This window comes from Nerophis ophidion, linkage group LG22 (assembly GCF_033978795.1).
Source record: "Nerophis ophidion isolate RoL-2023_Sa linkage group LG22, RoL_Noph_v1.0, whole genome shotgun sequence".
In the NCBI taxonomy this organism is placed as follows: Eukaryota; Metazoa; Chordata; class Actinopteri; order Syngnathiformes; family Syngnathidae; genus Nerophis; species Nerophis ophidion.
This window is the reverse complement of record NC_084632.1, coordinates 34,330,870-34,358,198: the sequence shown is the minus strand read 5'-3', so window position 1 is coordinate 34,358,198 and position 27,329 is coordinate 34,330,870. Positions and strand designations below refer to the sequence as shown.

The 27,329-nt window shown below is 41.7% G+C and overlaps 1 protein-coding gene and 1 long non-coding RNA gene across 2 annotated transcripts in view; both read left to right on the top strand.

The window, feature by feature from the left end:
- Positions 1-26,070, top strand: part of LOC133540812 (solute carrier family 22 member 23) — a 64,381-nt gene extending 38,311 nt beyond the window's left edge. The window contains 7 exon segments of the mRNA XM_061883764.1: positions 194-228; positions 231-314; positions 5,693-5,795; positions 8,187-8,413; positions 10,109-10,141; positions 10,254-10,377; positions 25,192-26,070. Of these exon segments, the coding sequence (XP_061739748.1) occupies positions 194-228; positions 231-314; positions 5,693-5,795; positions 8,187-8,413; positions 10,109-10,141; positions 10,254-10,377; positions 25,192-25,612 (1,027 nt within the window). The 3' untranslated portion in view covers positions 25,613-26,070.
- Positions 1-27,329, top strand: part of LOC133540816 (uncharacterized) — a 322,729-nt gene that overhangs the window by 291,739 nt on the left and 3,661 nt on the right. The window lies entirely within an intron of this gene.

Genomic DNA, 27,329 nt, shown 5'->3' with positions numbered 1-27,329 from the left:
TGCATAAGCTCTGTTGGAGGTTTTGACTATGACTTAGTATCATTGGGCTAGCAAGTACTCGCTGTGACCAAAGAACAGTATTCGGATGTTTTTTGTTTTTCTTCAAAATAAATGTTTTTGTTTTTTTATACGTATTTTTTGCAATTGACGGAGAATGTTAAGCCCTGTGTGCTCTTTCTTTTCCTCTCGGCAGGATCTTTCCTGAGTCTTTACGCTGGCTGTTGAGCACTACAGACGCTCAAAAGCTATGATGCTCCGTATCGCAAGAAAGAACCAAGTTGACATGACAAGCGAACCAAGCGGCGTGCTTTCAGGTAAAACAATATTTTAGGCAGGGTCAACAGTGTTACAAAGTCCAGTGTACTGCTTACTAAAATTTAAATTAGTGCTGCAGTTTATTGAGGGAAACATTTAGGACCCTGGATTTATGTGCATTGTTTTGAGAATATTGTGGTCCTAAATGCCTGATTTTGCAGGAGCTTTTAAAAAATAAATTACAGAGGGAGTTTTAACATTTGCAATAAAATTGATTGATGGAACAAATAGAATAACACAGAAGTTGTATATCCCTGTTATAAAATATGCACCGAGATCCTTAAAAGAAAATATATTTACTGTTTTCTGAGCTGTACACTAACTATGTTATATCGAAGTGTCCTTTCCGTAGTATTGTCTTTTTTGAAGATATACAATGGTTAAAATAATAATATGTACTTACTCTGAGATTTTATATATATATATATATATAAATATATATATATATATATATATATATATATATATATATATATATATATATATATATATATATATATATATATATATATATATATATATATATATATATATACAAACCCCTTTTCCATATGAGTTGGGAAATTGTGTTTGATGTAAATATAAACGGAATACAATAATTTGCAAATCCTTTTTCAAACCATATTCAATTGAATGCACTACAAAGACAAGATATTTAATGATAAAACTCATAAAGTTATTTTTTTTTTGCAAATAATAAACTTTGAATTTCATGGCTGCAACACGTGCCAAAGTAGTTGGGAAAGGGCATGTTCACCACTGTGTTACATCACCTTTTCTTTCAGCAACACTCAATAAACGTTTTTGAACTGAGGAAACTAATTGTTGAAGCTTTGAAAGTGGAATTCTTTCCCATTCTTGTTTTATGTAGAGCTTCCGTCGTTCAACAGTCCGTGGTCTCCGCTGTCGTATTTTACGCTTCATAATGCGCCACACATTTTCGATGGGAGACAGGTTTGGACTGCAGGCGGGCCAGGAAAGTACCCGCACTCTTTTTTAACAAAGCCACGCTTCTGTAACACGTGCTGAATGTGGCTTGGCATTGTCTTGCTGAAATAAGCAGGGGCGTCCATGAAAAAGACGGCGCTTAGATGGCAGCATATGTTGTTCCAAAACCTGTATGTACCTTTCAGCATTAATGGTGCCTTCACGGATGTGTAAGTTACCCATACCTTGAGCACTAATGCTACCCCCATACCATCACAGATGCTAGCTTTTGAACTTTGCGTCGATAACAGTCTGGATGGTTCGCTTCCCCTTTGGTCTGGATGACACAATGTCGAATATATTTCCAAAAACAATTTGAAATGTGGACTCGTCAGCCCACAGAACACTTTTCCACTTTGCATCAGTCCATCTTAGATGATCTCGGGCCCAGAGAAGCCGGAGGCGTTTATGGATGTTGGATGTAACAGTTCGAGATGCCACCTCAGTAGAAGCATTTAAGTCTCACCTTAAAACTCATTTGTATACTCTAGCCTTTAAATAGACTCCCTTTTTAGACCAGTTGATCTGCCGTTTCTTTTCTTTTTCTTCTATGTCCCACTCTCCCTTGTGGAGGGGGTCCGGTCCGATCCGGTGGCCATGTACTGCTTGCCTGTGTATCGGCTGGGGACATCTCTGCGATGCTGATCCGCCTCCGCTTGGGATGGTTTCCTGCTGGCTCCGCTGTGAACGGGACTCTCGCTGCTGTGTTGGATCCGCTTTGGACTGGACTCTCGCGACTGTGTTGGATCCATTATGGATTGAACTTTCACAGTATCATGTTAGACCCGCTCGACATCCATTGCTTTCCTCCTCTCTAAGGTTCTCATAGTCATCATTGTCACCGACATCCCACTGGGTCATTATTGTCACCGATGTCCCACTGGGTGTGAGTTTTCCTTGCCCTTATGTGGGCCTACCGAGGATGTCGTGGTGGTTTGTGCAGCCCTTTGAGACACTAGTGATTTAGGGCTATATAAGTAAACATTGATTGATTGATTGATTGATGGATGTTGTTGATAAATGGCTTTCGCTTTGCATAGTTGAGCTTTAACTTGCACTTACAGATGTAGCGACCAACTTTATTTAGTGATAGTGGTTTTCTGAAGTTTTCCTGAGCCCATGTGGTGATATCCTTTAGAGAGTGATGTCTGTTTTTGATACAGTGCCATTTGAGGGATCGAAGGTCACGGTCATTCAATGTTGGTTTCCGGCCATGCCGCTTACGTGGAGTGATTTCTCCAGATTCTCTGAACCTTTTGATGATCTTATGGACCGTAGATGTTGAAATCCATAAATTTCTTGCAATTGCACTTTGAGAAACGTTGTCCTTAAACTGTTTGACTATTTGCTCACGCAGTTGTGGACAAAGGGGTGTACCTCGCCCCATCCTTTCTTGTGAAAGACTGAGCATATTTTGGGAAGCTGTTTTTATACCCAATCATGGCACCCACCTGTTCCCAATTAGCCTGCACACCTGTGGGATGTTCCAAATAAGTGTTTGATGAGCATTCCTCAACTTTATCAGTGTTTATTGCCACGTTTCCCAACTTCTTTGTCACCTGTCGCTGGCATCAAATTCTAAAGTTAATGATTATTTGCAAAAAAAAAATTTGGGGTCAGTTTGAACATCAACATTTTTTTTTTGTAGCATATTCAACTGAATATGGGTTGAAAATGATTTGCAAAACATTGTATCCCGTTTATATTTACATCTAACACAATTTCCCAACTCATATGGAAACAGGGTTTGTATATACATTTATATATGTATATATATATATATATATATATGTATATGTATGTATATATGTATATATATATGTATATGTATGTATATATGTGTATATATATGTATATGTATGTATATATGTATATTTATATATGTATATGTATGTATATATGTATATATATATGTATATGTATATATATATATATGTGTATATGTATATATATATATATGTATACATATATATATATATATTTGTGTGTGTGTACATACACACTGTATACAGTACAGGGCACACCTTCTCATTTCAATGCGTTTTCTTTATTTTCATGACCATTTACATTGTAGATTGTCACTATAGGCATCAAAGCTATGACACCTGTGAAGTAAAAACCCTTTCAGGTGAAAACTTCTTGAAGCTCATCGAGAGAATGCCAAGAATGTGCGAAACAGTAATCAGAACAAAGGATGGCTATATTGAGGAAAGTAGAATACAAAACCTGTTTTCAGTTATCTCACCTTTTTTTGTTAAGTACATGTGTTCATTCATAGTTTTGATTTTAGCGATGTAGAGGAAGTCCAGGAAACCCACAATGGGTCTACGTGGCCACATTTGGACAAATGTATGCGTCTGGATAAAACAATGCCCAAAACATTCATTTTAGTTCTTTACCATGTAAGCCCAAATCAAAACTGCTCTTGGCATGGAAGATGTGGATTTAAGAACACACATGGTTGTGGCAGACATGTGATGACTTTTGCTACAGCCTGTCTAAATTTACATTTCATTTTCATTGGTGTTATTGAACAGGACAAGAGCTGACATTTTGTTCATTAGTTCTACTGTTTATATTTTGACATTGAATAGCTGAATAATTTTGAAACATAAAAATGACTGCAAAATATTTGTTATTTCTAGAGATGTCTTTTTTGCCGATATCCGATATTCCGATATTGTCCATATACATTTATATACATTATTTTCTTTACATTCCACCACCAACTGAACTCTGAGGGACTGAACAGACACAGATGATGTCATAGTGAAGTTACGTTACTATTAATAAGCGGCCATGGTCTCTCTTAGGTAGAGTAAAGTTGATATTCATTACCGATTCCGATATCAACCGATACCGATACATACAGTCGTGGAATTAACACATTATTATGCCTAATTTTGTTGTGATGCCCCGCTGGATGCATTAAACAATGTAACAAGGTTTTCCAAAATAAATCAACTCAAGTTATGGAAAAAAATGACAACATGGCTGCCATATTTATTATTGAAGTCACAAAGTGCATTATTTCTTTTAACATGCCTCAAAACAGCAGCTTGGAATTTGGGACATGCTCTCCCTGAGAGAGCATGAGGAGGTTGAGGTAGGCGGGGTTGAGATAGGGGGTGTATATTGTTGCGTCCTAGAAGAGTTAGTGCTGCAAAGGGTTCTGGGTATTTGTTTTGTTGTGTTTGTGTTGTGTTACGGTGCGGATGTTCTCCCGAAATGTGTTTGTTATTCTTGTTTGGTGTGGGTTCACAGTCAGGCACATATTTGTAACAGTGTTAAAGTTGTTTATACAGCCACCCTCAGTGTGACTTGTATGGCTGTTGACCAAGTATGCTTGCATTCACTTGTGTTTGTGAAAAGCTGTAGATATTATGTGATTGGGCCAGATTGCAAATGCAGTGCCTTTTAGGTTTATTGGCGCTCTGTACTTCTCCCTACGTCCGTGTACCACTTCATACAGCGGCGTTTTAAAAAATGATACACTTTTGGTAACCGATACCGATAATTTCCGATATTACATTTTAAAGCATTTATCAGCCGATAATATTGTCAGTCCGATATTATCGGACATCTCTAGTTATTTCATGCTATAAATTACAAATGGCTATTCAGATAAAATAAGTTTGCTAATAGAATAAACATTGTTTGTACTTGTTATGATTTTTTGCATTTGGAGCATTTAGAAGTGGAGGGGGAGTCAAAGAGAAAGAAATTGGCTGTAAAATCTAAGGTGGAATCTACTAAATCAGAAAGAAGAAGGAAAATGCAAGCTGTTCAGAAATTTGCCAGGAAGGCTCATGTCAGAGCCGTCAAAGCAAAAATGCCAAAGTGTTGTGTGAATGAACCAAAGTGGTGTTTAAATAATGTAAATAACTAGATGAATCATCTGTGGCTGTGAAGTGACACTGGTAAGGGTTCTGAGTAGGCTAACCCATGTGGTTCCTGTGGATGTGAACAGAAGTTGTTGGCCCTGGCTGGGGACCTGCGGCCCCAAGACCCCTGGCTTATTTTCAGGTTTTTTTTATATATAGTTCAAATGACATGCCTGTCAAGGACACAACAAACATGACTATAATGGCGGAAGATGGGTATCGAACCAGGAACCCTGAGGTTGCTGGCACGGCCGCTCTACCAACCGAGTCGTCCCCCTAAAAGTACCCCCCTAATTTATATACATTATTTTCTTTAGACTGCACGACCAACTGAACTCTGAGGGACTGAACAGACACAGATGATGTCAAAGTGAAGATACGTTACTATTTATAAGCGGCCATGGTCTCTCTTAGGTAGAATAAAGTTGAGTCTCTCAGTGGTCACAGCCTCATTTCATTCTGAAAAGAAAAATGTCTCAAGGTGTGAGTGTCATGTTTCCTACCAGAGCTGGAGCAAGAACTGCACAAGAAACCCCAGAGAGCCTGCATTGTGAAGATGATGAGCACCAGGAACCTGTGGAAAAACATTGTAGTGCTGTGTGTAAACTCGTAAGTGTGCCTTTTTGACTTTGTTTTGCTTCTCACTTGGATTGTAGCAACGCAGTCTTGCCCAGGGTATCCAAGGCTAAAGGGGACTTGTGATCCTTTTTTTTTTTGCATTTAAAGGGGAATATTATCACAATTTCAAAAGGGTTAAAAACAATAAAAATCAGTTCCCAGTGGCTTGTTGTATTTTTTGAAGTTTTTAAAAAAATGTTACCGGTCCCGGAATATCTCTAAAAAAAGCTTTAATGTGCTTGATTTTCGCTATTTGCGATGCAACTATCCATTTCCCTGTGATGTCATAGAGTGCTGCCACTGTAAACAAACAATGGCGAATAGCACAGCAAGATATAGCGACATTAGCTCGGATTCTGACTTGGATTTCAGCGGCTTAAGCGATTCAACAGATTACGCATGTATTGAAAAGGATGGTTTTAGTATGAAAATATTGAAGAAGAAACTGAAGCAATTGAGCGAATAGCTATTGACGCTATTCATAGCCATAGCATGGCCGAATAGCTGCGTTAGCATCGCCGGTAAAATGTGCGGACCAAACGATCAGGACTTTCGCATCTTGTGACACTGGAGCAACTTAAATCCTTCGATTGGTAAGTGTTTTTTTCACATTAAATGTGGGTGGAAGGAAACGTAATATAGTTGCAAATGCATTTGCAGGTTATCCATACATCTCTGTGGCATGTCTGCTTTAGCACCACTGGTAAATAGCATGTTAGCATCGATTAGCTGGCAGTCAACATCAACAAAACTCACCTTTGTGAATTCGTTGACTTTATCGTTGCAAACGCATCTGCAGGTTATCCATACATCTCTGTGCCATGTCTGCTTTAGCACCGCCGGTAAATAACATGTTAGCGTCGATTAGCATAGCATGTTAGCATCGATTAGCTGGCAGTCACGCCGCAACCAAATATGTCTGATTAGCACATAAGTCAACATCAACAAAACTCACCTTTGTGATTTTGTTGACTTTATTGTTGCAAATGCATCTGCAAGTTATCCATACATCTCTGTGCCATGTCCGTCATCGCCGGTAAAATTTGGAGACACTCTGGCACATTCAATGGGGGTCTGGCGGCAGACACTTTTGCATGTTCGGGCCAGTGGTGCAACTTGAATCCCTCCCTGTTAGTGTTGTTACACCCTCCGACAACACACCGACGAGGCATGATGTCTTCAAAGTTCCAAAAAATAGTCGAAAAAACGGAAAATAACAGAGCTGAGACCCAATGTTTGCAATGTGTTGAAAATGAAAATGGCGGCTGTATTACCTCGGAGACGTCACGTTCTGACGTCATCGCAAAAAAAACGCTAAACAGAAAGGCGTTTAATTTGCCAAAATTCACCCATTTAGAGTTCGGAAATCGGTTAAAAAGATATATGGTCTTTTTTCTGCACTATCAAGGTATTTATTGACGCTTACATAGGTCTGGTGATAATGTTCCCCTTTAAGCGATTGATGAAACATGTTTTGGATAGGCTTTGTGTTGCAATTAGGGCTGCGAATCTTTGGGTGTCCCACGATTCGATTCAATATCGATTCTTGGGGTCGCAATTTGATTATATATCGATTTTTTTCGATTTAACGCGATTCTCGATTCAAAAACGATATTTTTCCGATTCAAAACAATTCTGTATTCATTCAATACATAGGATTTCAGCAGGATCTACCCCAGTCTGATGACATGCTAGCAGAGTAGTATATATTTTTAAAAAAAGCTTTTATAATTGTAAAGGACAATGTTTTATCAACTGATTGCAATAATGTCAATTTGTTTTAACTATTAAACGAACCAAAAATACGACTTGTTTTATCTTTGTGAAAACATTGGATACAGTGTAAGCCTCTGTGACACTATTATTCTTTTTTTAATTTTTTCATAAATGTTTAATGATAATGTCAGTGAGGGATTTTTAATCACTGCTATGCTGAAATTATAACTAATATTGATAATATTAATTTTTGTTTCACTATTTTTGGTTTGTTCTGTGTCGTGTTTGTGTCTCCTTTCAATTGCTCTGTTTATGGCAGTTCTGAGTGTTGCTGGGTCAGGTTTGGTTTTGGAATTGATTGCATTGTTTTGTTGGATTGATAAAAAAAATAAAAATAAATAAAAATCGATTTAAAAAAGAAAAGAGAATCGATTCTGAATCGCACAATGTGAGAATCGTGATGCGTATTCGAATCGATTTTTTTCCAAACCCCTTGATTAAAATTTGCATATATTTTGCTCCACAGTTAATTCTTTAACTTGTGCTTTGAGTCTGTCAGCAAGCTGGGCGGTTGTCTGTTACATGACTGTAATTAATTAATTTTGATAAATGTATTAATATGACAAATATTGCCTTTTTATCGTGTCCGTCTTTTACTTTTTGCAGGTTGACCGGCTATGGGATCCACCACTGCTTTGCTCGAAGTATAATGGACCCTGAGGCCCAGCCGACTGCTTTATGCCACACAGACTACTACACAATGGCTGGCATCGCTGTGGCAACATGCCTGGCACTGTGTCCCATGGTGGGACTCATGGGTAGACGTGGAGGGCTTCTAACCTTCATGATCATCACGGCCCTTGCATCACTACTGCAGCTTGGCTTGCTCAATCGTGAGTTATCATACAGACATATATTTATACTGTTAAAATTGGTGGGCGTCCTTGAAGTGAGGAGACATGCTAACTACAAACCCCCCAAAAAACAGTGAAGTTGGCACGTTGTGTAAATCGTAAATAAAAACAGAATACAATGATTTGCAAATCCTTTTCAACTTATATTCAATTGAATAGACTGCAAAGAAAAGATGTTCAAACTGAGAAACATGTTTTTTTTTTGCAAGTTATCAATTTAATGGCAGCAACACATTGCAAAAAAGTTGGCACAGGGGCATTTTTACCACTGTGTTGCTTTTAACAACACTCGGTAAACGTTTGGAGATGAGGAAACCAATTTTTGAAGCTTTTCAGGTGTAATTCTTTCCCATTCTTGCTTGATTTACAGCTTATGTTGTTCAACAGTCTCCGTTGTGGTATTTTAGGCTTCATAATGCGCCACACATTTTCAATTGGAGACAGGTCTGGACTAAAGGCAGGCCAGTCGAGTACCCGCACATTTTTTTTACTGCGAAGTCACCCAGTTGTAACACATGCAGAATGTGGTTTGGCACTGTCTTGCTCAAATAAGCAGGGGTGTCCATGAAAAAGACATTACTTGGATGGCAACAAATGTTGCTCCAAAACTTTTCAGCATTAATAGGGCCTTCACAGATGTGTAAGTTACCCATGCCTTGGGCACTAATACACCCCCATACCATCACAGATGCTGGCTTTTGAACGTTGGGCCTATCACAGTCCGGATGGCTCTTTTCCTCTTTGGTCTGGAGGACACAACGTCCAGTTTCCAAAAACAATTGGAATGTGGACTCGTCAGACCACAGAACACTTTTCCAAGTTGCATCAGTCCATCTTAGATAAGACCGAGTCCAGCAAAGCCGGCGGCGTTTCTGGGTGTTGTTGATAAATGGCTTTGGCTTTGCATAGTAGAGTTTTAACTTCCACTTACAGATGTAACTACCGACTATAGTTACTGATAATGGTATTCGGAGCCCATGTGTTGATATCCTTTACACACTGATGTCACTTTTTGATGCAGTACCACCTGAGGGATCGAAGGTCACAGGCATTGCTGCTTAAGTGCTGTGATTTCTCCAGATTCTCTGAACCTTTTTATGATATTAAGGACCGTAGATGGCAAAATTCCTAAATTCCTTGCAATAGCTCGTTGAGAAAGGTTGTTATTAAACTGTTCGACAATTGGCTCACGCATTTATTGACAAAGTGGTGACCCTCGCCCCATCCATGTTTGTGAATGACTGAGCATTTCATGGAAGCTGCTTTCATACCCGATCAGGGCACCCACCTGTTCCAAATTAGCCCGTTCACCTGTGTAATGTTCCAAATAAGTGTTTGATGAGCATTCCTCAACGTTCTCTGTCTTTTTTGCCACTCGTGCCAGCTTTTTCGCAACGTGTTCCAGGCATCAAATGACAAATGAGCTAATATTTACAAAAATAACAAAGTTTAACAGTTGGAACATTAAGTATCTTGTCTTTGCAGTCTATTCAATTGAATATAAAGGATTTGCAAATCATTGTATTGTGTTTTTATTCACGATTTATACAACGTGCCAACTTCACTGGTTTTGGGTTTTGTACATGCACCGTATGTTCTGTTTGCAGTATGAGGATGTACTGTATGTTGCCGTCGCCGTAATTGTTTGTTTTTTGTCCTCTACACGTCAACCAGTGATTGGGAAATACAGTCTCCGACATGACACGGGTAAGTTGGTTTGGACCGAACATTATGAGAACCTTTAGAAATGAGTCGGATTGAAGTGGATGTATTGCATATGTTGATTGTTTCTTACTTGCTTTCATCCTTCTTTGGACAGTTTTGAGGGACACTCTTAACAGAAAATGTTCTGTGGCCTTCTCCATCATTGGCATGTTCTCTTCTCATGCTGTCAGTACCCTCAGCATTTTCTTTTGTGCAGAAATCACACCGACAGTTATCAGGTAAGCCTAGACTAGGCGTACTCAAGTACTCATCTTCAGGGTCCACATAAACATTTTTGTAAAAAGTCCAAAAGTCCATTTGTCAAAGCTCTTCATGTGAGAGAAGCCATAATAGTGTGTATCGGAAACAAAAATAGGGCAGGGGTTAGTGCATGTGCCTGACAATATGAAGGTCCTGAGTAGTCATGAGTTCAATCCCAGGCTCGGGATCTTTCTGTGTGGAGTTTGCATGTTCTCCCCATGACTGAGTGGGTTCCCTCCGGGTACTCCGGCTTCCTCCCACCTCCAAAGACAGGTTGATTGGCAACACTAAATTGGCCCTAGTGTGTGAATGTTGTTTGTTTATCTGTGTTGGCCCCGCGATGAGGTGGCGACTCGTCCAGGGTGTACCCCGCCTTCCGCCCGAATGCAGCTGAGATAGGCTTCAGCACACCCTGCGACCCCAAAAAGGGACAAGCGGTAGAAAATGGATGGATGGTTATATATATAAAGTTTTATTTGAAATAGGGACAGATACAGAAACATATACAGCAGGGGTGTCAAACTCAAATACAGAGTGGGCCAAAATTTAAAACTGAACAAAGCCGCGGGCCAAGGTTGAATAAATTAACCTTTTAATGGGACCCAAACAAGTTTTGCATTGAACATTGAACAAGCAAGGCTTATATAACTTTATAGTGACATACAAAATCGAGTTTCAAATAATAATAATAATTAAAAAAATATCAATGGCATATCAAATGAAATTTTAATAAAAATGTAATGCCTCTTTTCTATTTTCAGCCTTCTGAGGTAAATATCAAAATATATTGTAGCGTGCCAAAAGAGTTAGTGCTGCAAGGGGTTCTGTTGTGTTTATGTTACGTTACAGTGCAGATGTTCTCCCGAAATGTGTTTGCCATTCTTGTTTGGTGTGAGTTCACGGTGTGGCGCATATTTGTAACAGTGTTAAAGTTGTTTATACGGCCACCCACAGTGTGACCTGTATGGCTGTTGACCAAGTATGACTTGCATTCACTTATGTGTGTGTAATAGCAGCATATATCATGCGAGTGGGCCTGCACGAAATGCGGACGTGACGACAAGTTGTAGAGAATGCTAAAGGCAGTGTCTTTAAGGCACGCCCTCAATATTGTTGTCCGGGTGGAAATCGGGAGAATGCTTGCCCCGGGAGATTTTCGGGAGGGGCAGTGAACTTCGGGAGGGTTGGCAAGTGTGAGAAATTGCGGTGTTACAGCGGCACCGCTGCTGTATAATAACGACGGGCCAGCTGTAATGTTAATATGATATTGCCTCAAGGGCCAAATGAAATTACACGGCGGGCCAGAGTTTGACACCCATGATATACAGTATATCTGAAACAGTTATTTAGTGTATGCATCATAGTGTTTGTAGCCAGAGCTAATTTAAAACACTTGTCCACAACAACACAGATCCAACATCATCATAATAGGAAAATAAAAAGAATAGTGCAAAGATGAGTCGATAATAATGATAATAGTTATAATACAGACAAAGTGCACACTATATAAAAGCCAATAACAATAATAACAACAATAATAATAACACAAGTGAAGACGAGATAAAAATCAATTAGTAAAATTTTGTAAAAACTAAACACGGGAACACGATTGTTGCTCAACTAGCCACAATTTTGTTAGTTTTTTTGAATGGTACGTATACTTTTCAAAGTGTCAGGTAGAGAGTTCCATAGTTGTCGTCCTTTTATTGAAAAGGCAGTCTTTCTTTCATTCTCTCGCCACTTAAAACAATTAGGGTTGTGTGTGGCGAGTCACATTTTTCCTGAAGGGGTCCTTGGTGAAAAAAGTTTGAGAACCACTGATCTAGGGCTTTACGGTGGGAGAGGGGTTAGTGCGTCTGCCTCACAATACGAAGCTCCTGCAGTCCTGGGTTCAAATCCAGGCTCGGGATCTTTCTGTGTGGAGTTTGCATGTTCTCCCCGTGAATGCGTGGGTTCCCTCCGCGTACTCCGGCTTCCTCCCACCTCCAAAGACATGCACCTGGGGATAGGTTGATTGGCAACACTAAATTGGCCCTAGTGTGTGAATGTGAGTGTGAATGTTGTCTGTCTATCTGTGTTGGCCCTGCGATGAGGTGGCGACTTGTCCAGGGTGTACCCCGCCTTCCGCCCGATTGTAGCTGAGATAGGCGCCAGCGCCCCCCGCGACCCCGAAAGGGAATAAGCGGTAGAAAATGGATGGATGGATGGATGATCTAGACCAGTGGTTCTCAAATTGGGGTACGCGTACCCCTGGGGGTACTTGAAGACATGCCAAGGGGTACGTGAGTTTTTTTTTAAATATTCTAAAAATAGCAACAATTCAAAAATCCTTTATAAATATAGTTATTGAATAATACTTCAACAAAATATGAATATAAGTTCATAAACTGTGAAAAGAAATGCAACAATGCAATATTCCTTTTGCGGACATGTTCCATTTCTTTTTTTGTGAAGAAGTGTTTAGAATTAAGTTCATGAATCCAGATGGATCTCTATTACAATCCCCAAAGAGGGCACTTTAAGTTGATGATTACTTCTATGTGTAGAAATCTTTATTTACAATTGAATCACTTGCTTATTTTTCAACAAGTTTTTAGTTATTTTTATATCCTTTTTTTCCAAATAGTTCAAGAAAGACCACTACCAATGAGCAATATTTTGCACTGTTATACAATTTAATCAATCAGAAACTGATGACATAGTGCTGTATTTTACTTCTTTATCTCTTTTTTTCAACCAAAAATTCTTTGGTCTGATTTGAGGGTACTTGAATTAAAAAAAAAAGCTCACGGGGTGGTACATCACCGAAAAAAGGTTGAGAACCACTGATCTAGACGATGCGATTGGAAGCTTTTGCATTTATTCACTTTCATCCATCGGAGCGGGTTTGCTAATCTCTGTGGAGGACTCACGATGCACCCGTAACATTAAATTCACAAAAAAAAAAAAAAAGATGACATGTCAACACCAACAAGGAGGGAAATTCATTTCACAAGTCAATATTTTTGAAATGTAAATAAGAGTGTTTTAGATGGAGCCGGTGCTAATGCGTAAAACGACCCATTGGGTGTCATTTTTACCCAAAATGTAATAAAATGAACATTTTACTATTTCCGTATGCTTCTTTTCCTCTCTTCTTAAATACAGTTGCTAAAATATTTAGAACTTAACATAAGTTACTAAGAGCCCTATTCTTACGTGTTTAAGTGAAAAATTATGTGGATTCTGGCCACATAGCACTTTCCCCCTCTAATGAAGTCTATCACTATGAGCCTTCATCTAAGATGCTCCCTTTGAGTGGAAAAACCCTTAAAGGGGAACATTATCACCAGACCTATGTAAGCGTCAATATATACCTTGATGTTGCAGAAAAAAGACCATATCTTTTTTTAACCGATTTCCGAACTCTAAATGGGTGATTTCTGGTGAATTAAACACCTTTCTATTATTTGCTCTCAGAGCGATGACATCACAATGTGACATCACCTAGGTAGTCAGTCCGCCATTTTCTCAAACACATTACAAACATCGAGTCTAATCAGCTCTGGTATTTTCTGTTTTTTTGACTGTTTTCCGTACCTTGGAGACATCATGCCTCGTCGGTGTGTTGTCGGAGGGTGTAACAACACAATCAGGGACGGATTCAAGTTGATTTACGTAGAATGTAGCACGGCATGCTAATCGATGCCAACATGCTATTTAGGCTAGCTCGTTACATATTGCAGCATTATGCCTCATTTGTAGCTATATTTACATCTAGCCTTTTCCTCCACCCACATTTAATGCCAAACAAACACTTAGCAATCGACGGATTTAAGTTGCTTTAATGTCAAGAGATGCGAAAGTCCCTCGTTTGGTTTTTATCGGCGATACTACGACAGAGATGACAAGAATGTCTGGATATCCTGCGACACACAAAGCAGATGCATTCCCAACGATAAAGTGAAAGAAATCACAAGGGTGAGTTTTGTTGATGTTATTGACTTATGTGCGAATCAGACATATTTGGTCACGGCATGACTGCCAGCTAATCGATGCTAACATGCTATTTAGGCTACCTGTATGTACATATGAAACTATATTTACATCCAGCGTTTCCTTCCACCCACTTTTAATGCGAAACAAACACTTACCAATCGACGGATTTAAGTTGATCCAGTGTCAATGCGAAAGTCCTGATCGGTTGGTCTGCACATTTTACCGGCGATGCTAACGCAGACATGCATGGCCGAATAGCGTCAATAGCTATTCGCTCAATAGCTTCAGTTTCCATCTGTTTCAATACATGCGTAATCTGTTGAATCGCTTAAGCCGCTGAAATACGAGTCTGAATCCGAGCTAATGTCGCTACATCTTCCTGTGCTGTCCGCCATGTTGGCATCACTAAATGATGTCACAGGAAAATGGACGATGGATTTAAAGATAGCGAAAATCAGGCACTTTAAAGCCTTTTTTCGGGATATTTCATGATGGGTAAAATTTTGAAAAAAACTTCGAAAAATAAAATAAGCCACTGGGAAGTGATTTTTATTGGTTTTAACCCTTCTGAAATTGTGATAATGTTCCCCTGAGCATTGCCGGTGAAATCTTCCGTGTATTCTTCCATCAACTTAAGTACTTTTGTTATATGCGCCTCTGAGGTTACAGTAAGAACACCAAACATTATGTTGCACTTGAGGTTTGGATGCAGCGTATGTAACACAAAATAAAATGATAAAAGAAACTTACAGAAAGCTATCAGATTTATTTTAATTGCTTCAATTGAGACACCAAAAAAATGCCCATTAAGATGCGGATAGAAGTAAAAAAAGTTAAAGTACCAATGATTGTCACACACACACACTAGCTGTGGTGAAATTATTCTCTGCATTTGACCCATCGCCCTCAGGGACCGCATGGAAGAACATTTATTCATGCCATGGTAAAATCATGGCATGATAACTTAAAAATAAAGACAACTCCAGGTTGTTTTCTTTGTTGTACTTTGGCCAAAATATAGAACAAGCACATTCTTAAAATGTACAAATTCCAAATAATCCTCCGGACAAAACACTTCAAGTTTGCTGAAAAGTCTGAGGAAATTGGTGCAGTTTGAAAAACACAAAGAGCTTAGACTTGGTCTCGGTGTATCTACAAAGCCAGGAATTTATATTTATATAGCACTTTTCTCTAGTGACTCAAAGCGATTTATATTGTGGAACCCAATATGTAAGTTACATTTAAACCAGCCTGGGTGGCACTGGGAGCAGGTGGGTAAAGTGTCTTGGCCAAGGACACAACAGCAGCGATGAGGTTGGCAGAAGCGGGGATCGAACCCGGAACCCTCAAGTTGCTGGCACGGCCACTCTAATAACCGAGCTAAATAAACTTCAAGGCACAGTCTTTCTGGGATTGAACAAATAACACAACATGTAAACTCTTCTCGGTATCAAATACGTCCTTTGTCATGTCCACGTATCAATCCAGTGCCAACTCAACAAATTGTTAGGAATGGAGGTAAAAACTATTCTAAAGGTTTAAGTTCACTTTTCTCTTGTTTGACAGAAACATTTTGGGGCAACAAGGGTGCCAAATGACAATGTGTTCGAAGCAGAAGACATAAAACGGCAGGTTTGAATTATCATGTGGGTCGAGGAGGAGGAGCCACAGTCACCCTTTACTGTGTACCGTATAAACCGTTTGCTTGCCTAACAGAATTGCTATTGTGACATCCAGTGGACACATTTAAAACAGCAGTTTCTTTCGTTCAAAAAAAAAAGCAACTTATTTTAAGTCCTTGGCAAACTCATCCATACTTGCCAACCTCCGAATTCGGGAGATGGGGCGGGGTTGAGGTTGGGGGGCGGGGTTTAGTGGTAGCCGGGGTGTATATTGTAGCGTCCCAGAATAGTTAGTGCTGCTACGGGTTCAGGGTATTTGTTTTGTTGTGTTTAAGTTGTGTTACGGTGCAGATGTTCTCCCGAAATCTGTTTGTCATTTTTGTTTGGTGTGGGTTCACAGTGTGGCGCATATTTGTTACAGTGTTTAAGTTGTTTGTACGGCCACCCTCAGTGTGACCTGATCCCGGGAGATTTTCGGGAGGGGCACTGAATTTCGGGAGTCTCCTGAAAAAATCGGGAGGGTTGACAAGTATGAACTCATCACGCGGGCCGGATCAAACCAACCCCGCGGGCTGTAGGTTTGACACCACTGGAATAAGCAGTCAGTAATAAGTGTGTTTTAAACCTTGATGTGAAGAGGGAAACTGAGTCAATATTGCGAAGGTCTGTCGGTAGTAATTTCAAAGGCGATGGGCTGAGCGGCTGGAAGCTCGGGCTCCTAAGGTGGACAGTGAGATGGACCGATGACGAGGATCTAAGAAAACATGAGGGCGTGGCGACAAGGAGCAGGTCAGAGAGCTATGACGGGGAAAGGTTATGGATAGCTTTGAAAGTGGGGAGAATTATTTTAAATTGGAAATGGTGTTTGATGGGTAGCCAATGGAGTTCTTGCAGGACAGGAGTGTGCTGGATGAAGGGGTTCTGGTGATTATACGGGCTGCAGAGTTCTGGAGAAGCTGAAGTTTGTGAAGTGACTCGTGCACGAGACCAAACGGGAGAGAGTTGCTGTAGTCCAGGCAAGAGGTGACTACACTATGGACCAGTATGGCAGCAGTATGTGGGGTTAGGGATGGGTGAAGTCGATTAATGTTGCGTAGATGAGAGTAGGCACTGATGTTGTTTATGTGAGCTTGAAAAGAGAGTTTGCTGTCGAGGATGACACCCAGACTCTTAACTTGGGAGGACGGTGAGACGGAGGGAATTGCAGAGAGTAATGGACAAGCTGCTGGTTTTGGCTGGAATGGATTTTGTACTTTCAACTAATATTCTGGTTTTAATACTATTGAGTTGGAGGAAATTGGATGAGAACCACAGTTTGAGTTCGCTCAGGCAGTCTGTAAGGGGGGGAAGGAAGAGAAGCAGTGGGTTTGGTTGAGACGTACAGCTGGGTGTCATCCGCATAACAGTGGAAATGTGTTTTAAATTTACTCGTCAGACCATAGGACACTTTTACACTTTGCATCAGTCCGTCTTAGATGAGCTCAGGCCCACCGAAGCCGGCGGCGTTTCTGGGTGTTGTTGATAAAATGTATTTCGCTTTGCATAGTACAGTTTTAACTTGCACTTTCAGTGACAAACTGTAGTTACGAACAGTAGTTTTCTGTATTGTTCCTGAGCCCATGTGGCTATATCCTTTACACACTGATGTCGGATTTTAATCCGGTAGCGCCTGAGAGATCGAAGGTCCCGGGCATTCAATGTTGATTTTCGGCCTTGGAGGGATTTCTCCAGATTCTCTGAAGCTTTTGATTATATTATGGACCGTAGATGGTGAAATCCCTAGATTCCTTGCAATAGCTTGTTGCGAAACGTTGTTCTTAAACTGTTCGACAATTTGCTCACGCATTTGTTCACAAAGTGGTGACCCTCGCACCAACCTTGCTTTTATACCCAATCATGGCACCCACCTGCTCCCAATTAGCCTGTTCACCCGTGGGATGTTCCAATTAAGGGTTTGATGAGCATCCTCAACTTTCTCAGTCTTTTTTGACACTTGTGCCAGCTTTTTTGAAACATGTTGCAGGCATCAAATTCCAAATGAGGTAATATTTGCATAAAATAACAACGTTTTCCCGTTCGAACGTTGAATATCTTTTCTTTGCCGTCTATTCAATTGAATATAAGTTGTAAAGGGTTTGCAAATCATTGTATTCCGTTTTTTATTTACGATTTACACAACGTGCCAACTTCCCTGGTTTTAGGTTTTGTATAAAACAAACATTGGAAAACTAGTACATCCATTGTGAACTCCACATGAAGGAAATAGAAGCTTTAATGTTGACTTGTCCAGGGTGTACACCGCCTTCCGCTAGATTGTAGCTGAGGTAGGCACCAGCCCCCGCAACCCCAAAGGGATTAAGCGGTAGAAATGGATGGGATGGATGGGTTTAATTTTCATCCATTCACACAATAAACTACAGATGTTAACACATATAAAAAAAAATAAACCCCACCCACAGCAAACATTGCACACATCATATGTGGCTAAACACAATTAAACCTATGGTGTAGCTTTATCGCCCTCTACTGGTCAAACTTAAATCGTCAGAGCTACGACCACGAATACAAAAGACATCACAGGGTCAGCAATTTTAATACAATACAAACTAAATATGTTTATTCACAATATTATAGATTAGATTTTTTTACGGGGTCAATTTTTGGTTTGAATGAGTAGTCTTCTTCTACTCACACCACTGCTGCTTCATTGTGACACATATGCCTCACTGTTGCCCCCTGCAGGGCATACATGAGCAACCCTCCGTCGGCTCCATTTACACTAAGCCGGATAAGGTTATCCACACACAACGAGGCCACGGTTTAAGACCCCCACCCCCTTCCGTCCGCCGGCGTAAAGCGACCTAGTACACATGCGCGGAAAATGCGCACCTCATAGTCATCTTCAGTGTTGCTTTGTGTGCTAGTTCTTAAATTTAACTTATCCATACTTGCCAACCCTCCTAATTTTCCCGAATTTCAGTGCCCCTCCCGAAAATCTCCCGGGGCAACGATTCTCCCAAATTCCTCCCGATTTCCACCCGAATGACAATATTGGGGGCGTGCCCTAAAGGCACTGCCTTTAGCGTCCTCTCTCACCTGAAAATGAGACTATTATATATGTCTCCGTTGTGTTACGGTGCAGATGTCCTCCCGAAATGTGTTTGTCATTCTTGTTTGGTGTGGGTTCAACGTGTGGCGCATATTTGTAACAGTGTTAAAGTTGTTTATATGGCCACCCTCAGTGTGACCTGTATGGCTGCTGACCAAGTATCCTTGCATTCACTTGTGAATGGGAAAAGCCGTAGATCGTATGTGACTGGGCCGGCACTCAATGAAAGTGCCATTATGGTTTATTGGCGCGCTGTACGTCTCCCTACGTCCGTGTACACAGCAGAGTTTTAAAAAATCATGAAATTCACTTTTTGAAACCGATACCAATAATTATGAAACCGATACCAATAATATCCGATATTACATTTTAAAGCATTTATCAGCCGATTATATCGGCAGTCCGATATTATCCGACATCCCTAATAAATATAAAATCAATATAAAATGAACATGATTAAAAACGATTATAAAGGGTAAAACCAATTAAAACAGTAAATATAAATCAAAAATTTAAAAACACAGAGGACCACACAACTCACGTAGCGTTAAAAGCCAAAGAATAAACGTGGGTCTTACGACGACACTTAAAGGGGAACATTATCACAATTTCAAAAGGGTTAAAAACAATAAAAATCAGTTCCCAGTGGCTTGTTGTATTTTTTGAAGTTTTTTTCAAAATTTTACCGGTCCCGGAATATCCCTAAATAAAGGTTTAAAGTGCCTTATTTTCGAAACCACTATCCATTTTCCTGTGACGTCACACAGTGCTGCCAATGTAAACAAACAATGGGAATACCACAGCAAGATATAGCGACATTAGCTCGGATTCAGACTCGGATTTCAGCGGCTTAAGCGATTCAACATTTACGCATGTATTGAAACAGATGGTATGAAAGTATTGAAGAAGAAACTGAAGCTATTGACGCTATTCGTAGCAATACCATGGCCGAATAGCTGCGTTAGCATCGCCGGTAAAATGTGCGGACCAAACGATCAGGACTTTTGCATTTTGTGATAATGGAGCAACTTAAATCCCTCGATTGGTAAGTGTTTTTTTCGCATTAAACGTGGGTGGAAGGAAACGTAATATAGTTGCAAATGCATCTGCAGGTTATCCATACATCTCTGTGCCATGTCTGCTTTAGCACCGCCGGTAAATAGCATGTTAGCATCGATTAGCTGGCAGTCACGCCGCGACCAAATATGTCTGATTAGCACACAAGTCAACATCAACAAAACTCACCTTTGTGATTTTGTTGACTTTATCATTGCAAATGCATCTGCAGGTTATCCATACATCTCTGTGCCATGTCTGTCATCGCCGGTAAAATGTGAAGACACTTTGGCACATTCAATGGGGGTCTGGCGGCAGACACTTTCGCATCTTCGGGCCAGTGGTGCAACTTGAATCCCTCCCTGTTAGTGTTGTTACACCCTCCGACAACACACCGTCGAGGCATGATGTCTCCAAGGTTCCAAAAAATAGTCGCAAAAACGGAAAATAACAGAGCTGAGACCCGTGTGTGTAATGTGTAGAAAATTAAAATGGCGGCAGTATTACCTCGGTGACGTCACGTTCTGACGTCATCGCAAGAAGAGCGATAAACAGAAAGGTGTTTAATTCGCCAAAATTCACCCATTTAGGGTTCGGAAATCGGTTAAAAAAATATATGGTCTTTTTTCTGCACCATCAAGGTATATGTTGACGCTAACATAGGTCTGGTGATAATGTTCCCCTTTAAAACATCCACTGTGGGAGCAGTTGGAACATTGACGAGCAGTGTGTTCCAGAGCTTAGGGCCGACCACAGAGAAGGCCCTGTCTCCCCTGGTTTTAAGTCTGGTCTTGGACACCACTTTTGCTAAGTAGAATCACAGCTGACATTGCAAAGTTCTCTTACCGTCTGAGAAGTGTTGTATTCCAAATAGCTGCAATCGCTTTCTCTTAAGGTATTCTTGTGTGATTTCCACAAGCGTCTGTACATGTAGAAGAATGAGAAACACAGCATGTCTGGTTGACTCGCTTTCATATTTCCAGTGGTTAGCTCCGAGCTACGAAACCGCTTTATTATGAATCTGGCTGTGGCGCGTTCATTCTGGCGTCACTTCCTGTGTGGGCGCGGGTCTTTCTGGCGTCACTTCCTCTCCGAACTCACTTTGTAAACGATCAATGAGTCCATACAAGGGCTTCACGGTGGCAGAGGGGTTAGTGCGTCTGCCTCACAATACGACGTTCCTGCAGTCCTGGGTTCAAATCCAGGCTCAGGATCTTCCTGTGTGGAGTTTGCATGTTCTCCCCGTGAATGCGTGGGTTCCCTCCGGGTACTCCGGCTTCCTCCCACTTCCAAAGACATGCACCTGGGGATAGGTTGATTGGCTACACTAAATTGGCCCTAGTGTGTGAATGTGAGTGTGAATGTTGTCTGTCTATCTGTGTTGGCCCTGCGATGAGGTGGCGACTTGTCCAGGGTGTACCCCGCCTTCCGCCCGATTGTAGCTGAGATAGGCGCCAGCGCCCCCCGCGGTAGAAAATGGATGGATGGATGGAGTCCATACAAAGCCAAGTGACGGAGATTCAAGAAATACACAACTGACTTACCCTTGTAATCAATCATCAATCAATTTTTATTCATATAGCCCTAAATCACTAGTGTCTCGAAGGGCTGTACAAACCACAACGACATCCTGGGCAAGGAAAACTCACACCCAGTGGGACGTCGGTGACAGTGACAATGATGACTATGAGTAAAGATTTGTCCGAGGAGGGGGACCTTAAACGCTGGTTTATTGTGGTTGAAACAGGGCTTAGGCTAAATAATTATAAACAATTATTTAGCCTAAGCATGTCTGAGCAGGGGCCTCAGACATGCGGCCAATTGCGGCCCGCGAGACGTTTTTTTGCGGCCCCCACTTTAATATAAAATTTCAATATTAGTGCGGCTCGTGAATTTTATATGAATGGTGCTTGACAACGTTGTTAGTTGGGTCCAAAATGGCTCTTTCAACGTTCTGGGTTGCCTACCCCTGCATTAGTGGAAAAGCGGCAAATGAGTGAAAGCGTCAGAGACGTTGCCATGGAGACTAGGGTTTTCTTACGTGCCTGGCTGCAGTCACACCGTGACACCTGTCCTTCAGTAATACCAGTCCCCGATAACCCTGACCAATTCAAACCGTTATTTTTTTTATTTGCATTGCCTCACACGATGAACACTACATATATTTCTATACGATGCCAGATAAGACTCCGGGAGCCGTTACTTTTTTGGGCTGTTTCCTGGCTATTATTCGCAGACCGCCGTGTTGCTGTTGGGAAGAAAAGCGGAACGACACACACTGCGGAAATAACATTATTCTCCGAGCGTCGGCTAAATACAAAAATATTCCACAACCCCAAACATGTCTTTTTCAAAGCCTGCAGTGAAGTGAAAGGTTAGTGATGAGCAAAGATAAATTCCAGGAAAAGTGGTAGATGCAATATTGTCAGGTTCAAACACTGATGACATCGATTAATCAGACAAGAAGCAAGGGACCAAGCACAGACAGACCAATTTAGCTCATGAGGAGAACACATGGCGCTGCACACTTAGTCACAGTCTCGCCCTACGCTCTAAGGATCAGCTCCCGCCTCCCTCTTTTTATTCAGAGTTCCATAGTCAACATCACTGAGGCCGCCTCTAAAAGGAGTGGTCACATCCATCTTATTCCGCTTATCCGAGGTCGGGTCGCGGGGGCAGCAGTCTAAGCAGGGAAGTTCAGACTTTCCTCTTCCCAGCCACTTCGTCTAGCTCTTCCCGGGGGATCCCGGGGCGTTCCCAGACCAGCCGGGAGACATAGTCTTCCCAACGTGTCCTGGGTCTTCCCCGTGGCCTCCTACCGGTTGGACGTGCCCTAAACACCTCCCTAGGGAGGCGTTCGGGTGGCATCCTGACCAGATGCCCGAACCACCTTATCTGGCTCCTCTCGATGTGGAGAAGCAGCGGCTTTACTTTGAGTTCCTCCCGGATGGCAGAGCTTCTCACCCTATCTCTAAGGGAGAGCCCCGCCACACGCCGGAGGAAACTCATTTCGGCCGCTTGTACCCGTGATCTTATCCTTTCGGTCATGACCCAAAGCTCATGACCATAGGTGAGGATGGGAACGTAGATCGACCGGTAAATTGAGAGCTTTGCCTTCCGGCTCAGCTCCTTCTTCACCACAACGGATCGGTACAACGTCCGCATTACTGAAGACGCCGCACCGATCCGCCTGTTGATCTCACGATCCACTCTTCCCCCACTCGTGAACAAGACTCCGCAGTACTTGAACTCCTCCACTTGGGGCAGGGTCTCCTCCCCAATCCGGAGATGGCTTTCCACCCTTTTCCGGGTGAGTGGTCACATATATTATGCAAAGCAGGTCCAGGATGCCCGGTACGTGACGGAATGGGCTGGGTGACCTTGTGATTTCTCCTTGTCCCCGCTTCGTTTGCGTGTTGTCATCTTATCTTTGTTGAGGTCCTTGAAGTCTCTGCTTCGTCTCCATGCTGTCATCCTTCTTTGTTGAGCAAAGAGCACCCCGACGTGTCTTATTTGCACAAAGTTGTGGTACACAAGGGATACAATTTGAAACGTCATTATACAACTACACACGCATAGGAGTATGCAAACATTTTTTAAAGAAACCTTTTCTTGTGGCGCAGCCTCACCCAGACTCTGCATCCAGTGGCCCCCAGGTGAACTGAGTTCGAGACCCCTGGTTTAAGGGGTTAATCGACCTAGTGTAGACATTAGAGATGCGCGGTTTGCGGTCTCAACCGCGGAGTCGGGCGGTTGACATGACGAAAAAATAGATTTTGATTAGATTCGGGCGGGTGGCGGTTGAACCGTACGGAAATATTTGATATGCATGGTTCTGTGATCGGTATCCTTTGCCATTCAAAGAGCCATTTAAGACCCGTGTCATAAAGCGGAGAAGACAATAAGAGACGCTATTATTCTCCTGAATGACTGCCGGTAGTCACCCAGATAATAAGTATTAGGGCGTGCTATGAAGCCATTGGCTTTGTCGCCTACTACAACATGTACGATCTGCTTGTCAGTCCAGCAACATGTTGTGTGTGGCTTCCGCGGCAACACGCACACGACTGCAAGGCATACTGGGTGACACAGAGTACACTAATGGTTGTGATATAAACAATTTTAACACTCTTAGTAATATGCGCCACGCTGTGAAGCCACACCAATTAAGAACGACAAACATATTTTGGGAGAACATCCTCACAGTAACACGACAAAAACGCAACACAACAAATACCCATAATCCTGTGTATTCATGAAACTTCCTGACTATTTTATACACCCCGCTAGCAGCAAACCCCGCCACCCCAACCCCCCGTGCGTCGGTAAGGTGGGCGGGGGTGTAAAATATATCCAGGAATTATCACGGATACAAAGGATTATGGGTATTTGTTGTGTTGCGTTCATGTTGTGTTACTGTGAGGATGTTCTCCCGAAATGTGTTTGTCAATCTTGTTGGGTGTGGCTTCACAGCGTGGCGCATATTAGTTAGTGTTAAAGTTGTTTATATCACAACCATCAGTGTACTCTGTATCACCCAGTATGCCTTTCAATCTTGAACGTGTAATTGCGGAAGCCGCACACAACATGTTGCCGGACCAACAATCGGTTCGTACATGTTGTTGAAGATGTCAAAGGCAATGGCTTCACAGCACGCCCATATTCTTGTCATCAGGATGAACGCTATTGGATAGTCGCGGGAACGTTAGCGGCTCCAATTGTCATCATTACTCTGTGAAACAGATTTAAATAGCTCTGTGAGTGGTACAGGCGGACAACCTCTGGTGTATTTCAGCGGGCGGGTACGGTCCTGATAAAATGTTGGTTCGGGTGGACGGCGGGTGGATGACGACTTTGGTGATGCGGATGCGGATGATATAATTGCCTATCCGCACATCTCCAGTAGACATGGCTTGACTCAGATACAGCGATTTGAGGCACAGTCAAATTGTGCATACTGGTTCCACCTTGTGGCATATACTGTACATGAATGACACGTTACTAAAAGCCTTTTTGTCTCGGATCAGGGGTGGAGGTCTCGGCCTGGTCCTGGCAAGTGCCGGCTTTGGCATGCTCACGGCGCCCATCATGGAGCTCCACAACCAGAAGGGCTACTTCCTGCATCATGTGATCTTTGCTTGCTGCACGCTATTATGTATCATCTGCCTACTGTTGCTCCCTGAGCCCCGCGGTCAACCTTTGCCCGAGACCTTGGCCGACGGAGAGACGTTTACCCGTCGAACGTTGCTCCACCCCGGTGAGCAGCACCTTCTCCTCGCCAAGAGTGACAGGGACTACTCGCGCGTCCACGACACGCCACTCCACCTGTCCGCCACCGGGAGTGCTACTGTGGCAGCAGCGACCGCTCTGGCAGCGGTACCCGCCTCATACTCCTTGGCCACTGGCGGGGAGGTCATCGGCAACCACACAATAGCCAATGGGGTATGAACCTAACCACGATTCGTCGGGCGACCACTAAGAAGACTGGAGCCCTAAAATAAATGTGTGACTTGCGGCCGTGTCCTAACTCGCACACTTCCATACTTTTGAGTGCAGAAAGTAGTGCACAGTCAGTACCAGATGTCGCACTTAAAATACCATCTTGGCGAAGTAGCGAAGAGGAAAAAAGTCATACCAATAAAAGGTTTCTTGTATGCTTATTTTAAATGTACGGCATATTTGGCAACTGCCGGGGTGTCTAATGATGATAAATGATACCTGCACAATTTGGGACAACACTACTTTGTCAAAATTGTATTTGATTTGAGACACGGCCTGTATTTTGATTTGGGAAAACGTTTTGCTAAAGGTCTGATAATTGGTTGCAACAGTAAGGCTGAAATGGAAATGGAGATACAGTTAGGGCAAAACAAGTATTTAGTCAGCCACCGATTGTGCAAGTTCTCCCACTTAAAATTATGACAGAGCTCTGTAATTTTCATCATAGGTACACTTCAACTGTGAGAGACGGAATGTGGAAAAAAATCCAGGAATTCACATTGTAGGAATTTTAAAGATTTTATTTGTAAATTATGGTGGAAAATAAGTATTTGGTCAACCATTCAAAGCTCTCACTGATGGAAGGAGGTTTTGGCTCAAAATCTCACGATACATGGCCCCATTCATTCTTTTCTTAACACGGATCAATCGTCCTGTCCCCTTAGCAGAAAAACAGCCCCAAAGCATGATGTTTCCACCCCCATGCTTCACAGTAGGTATGGTGTTCTTGGGATGCAACTCAGTATTCTTCTTCCTCCAAACACGACGAGTTGAGTTTAAACCAAAAAGTTATATTTTGGTTTCATCTGACCACATGACATTCTCCCAATCCTCTGCTGTATCATCCATGTATCCATTTTGGTATAAACTCAACTTGTCGTGTTTGGAGGAAGAAGAATACTGAGTTGCATCCCAAGAACACCATACCTACTGTGAAGCATGGGGGTGGAAACATCATGCTTTGGGGCTGTTTTTCTGCTAAGGGGACAGGATGATTGATCCGTGTTAAGGAAAGAATGAATGGGGCCGTGTATCGTGAGATTTTGAGCCAAAACCTCCTTCCATCAGTGAGAGCTTTTAATGGTTGACCAAATACTTATTTTCCACCATAATTTACAAATAAATTCTTTAAAATTCCTACATTGTGAATCCCTGGATTTTTTTTCACATTCTGTCTCTCACAGTTGAAGTGTACCTATGATGAAAATTACAGACCTCTGTCATCATTTTAAGTGGGAAAACTTGCACAATCGGTGGCTGACTAAATACTTTTTTGCCCCACTGTATTTTTTTGGTGATTTGTGGTCAAAATGACCAGATGAAAAGTTGCCAAAGTTCCAGTGCAGAAATCAGGCTGATATGAGTTTATCTGAAGTCGCCTGCGGCCAACTTTTTTAAGAGTCTTTCAGGTCGAAGACGAATAGAACAGTTATCAATAGATTTTGTTTCATGTACAGTACAGTACAAGTTTGGACAGACCTTCTCATTCAATGTGTTTTCTTTATTTTTATGACTATTTACATTGTAGATTGTCACTGAAGGCATCAAAACTATGAATGAACACATGTGGAGTAATGAACTTCACAAAAAAAAGGTGAAATAACTGAAAACATGTTTTATATTCTAGTTCCTTCAAAATAGCCACTTAGCTCTGGTTACTGCTTTG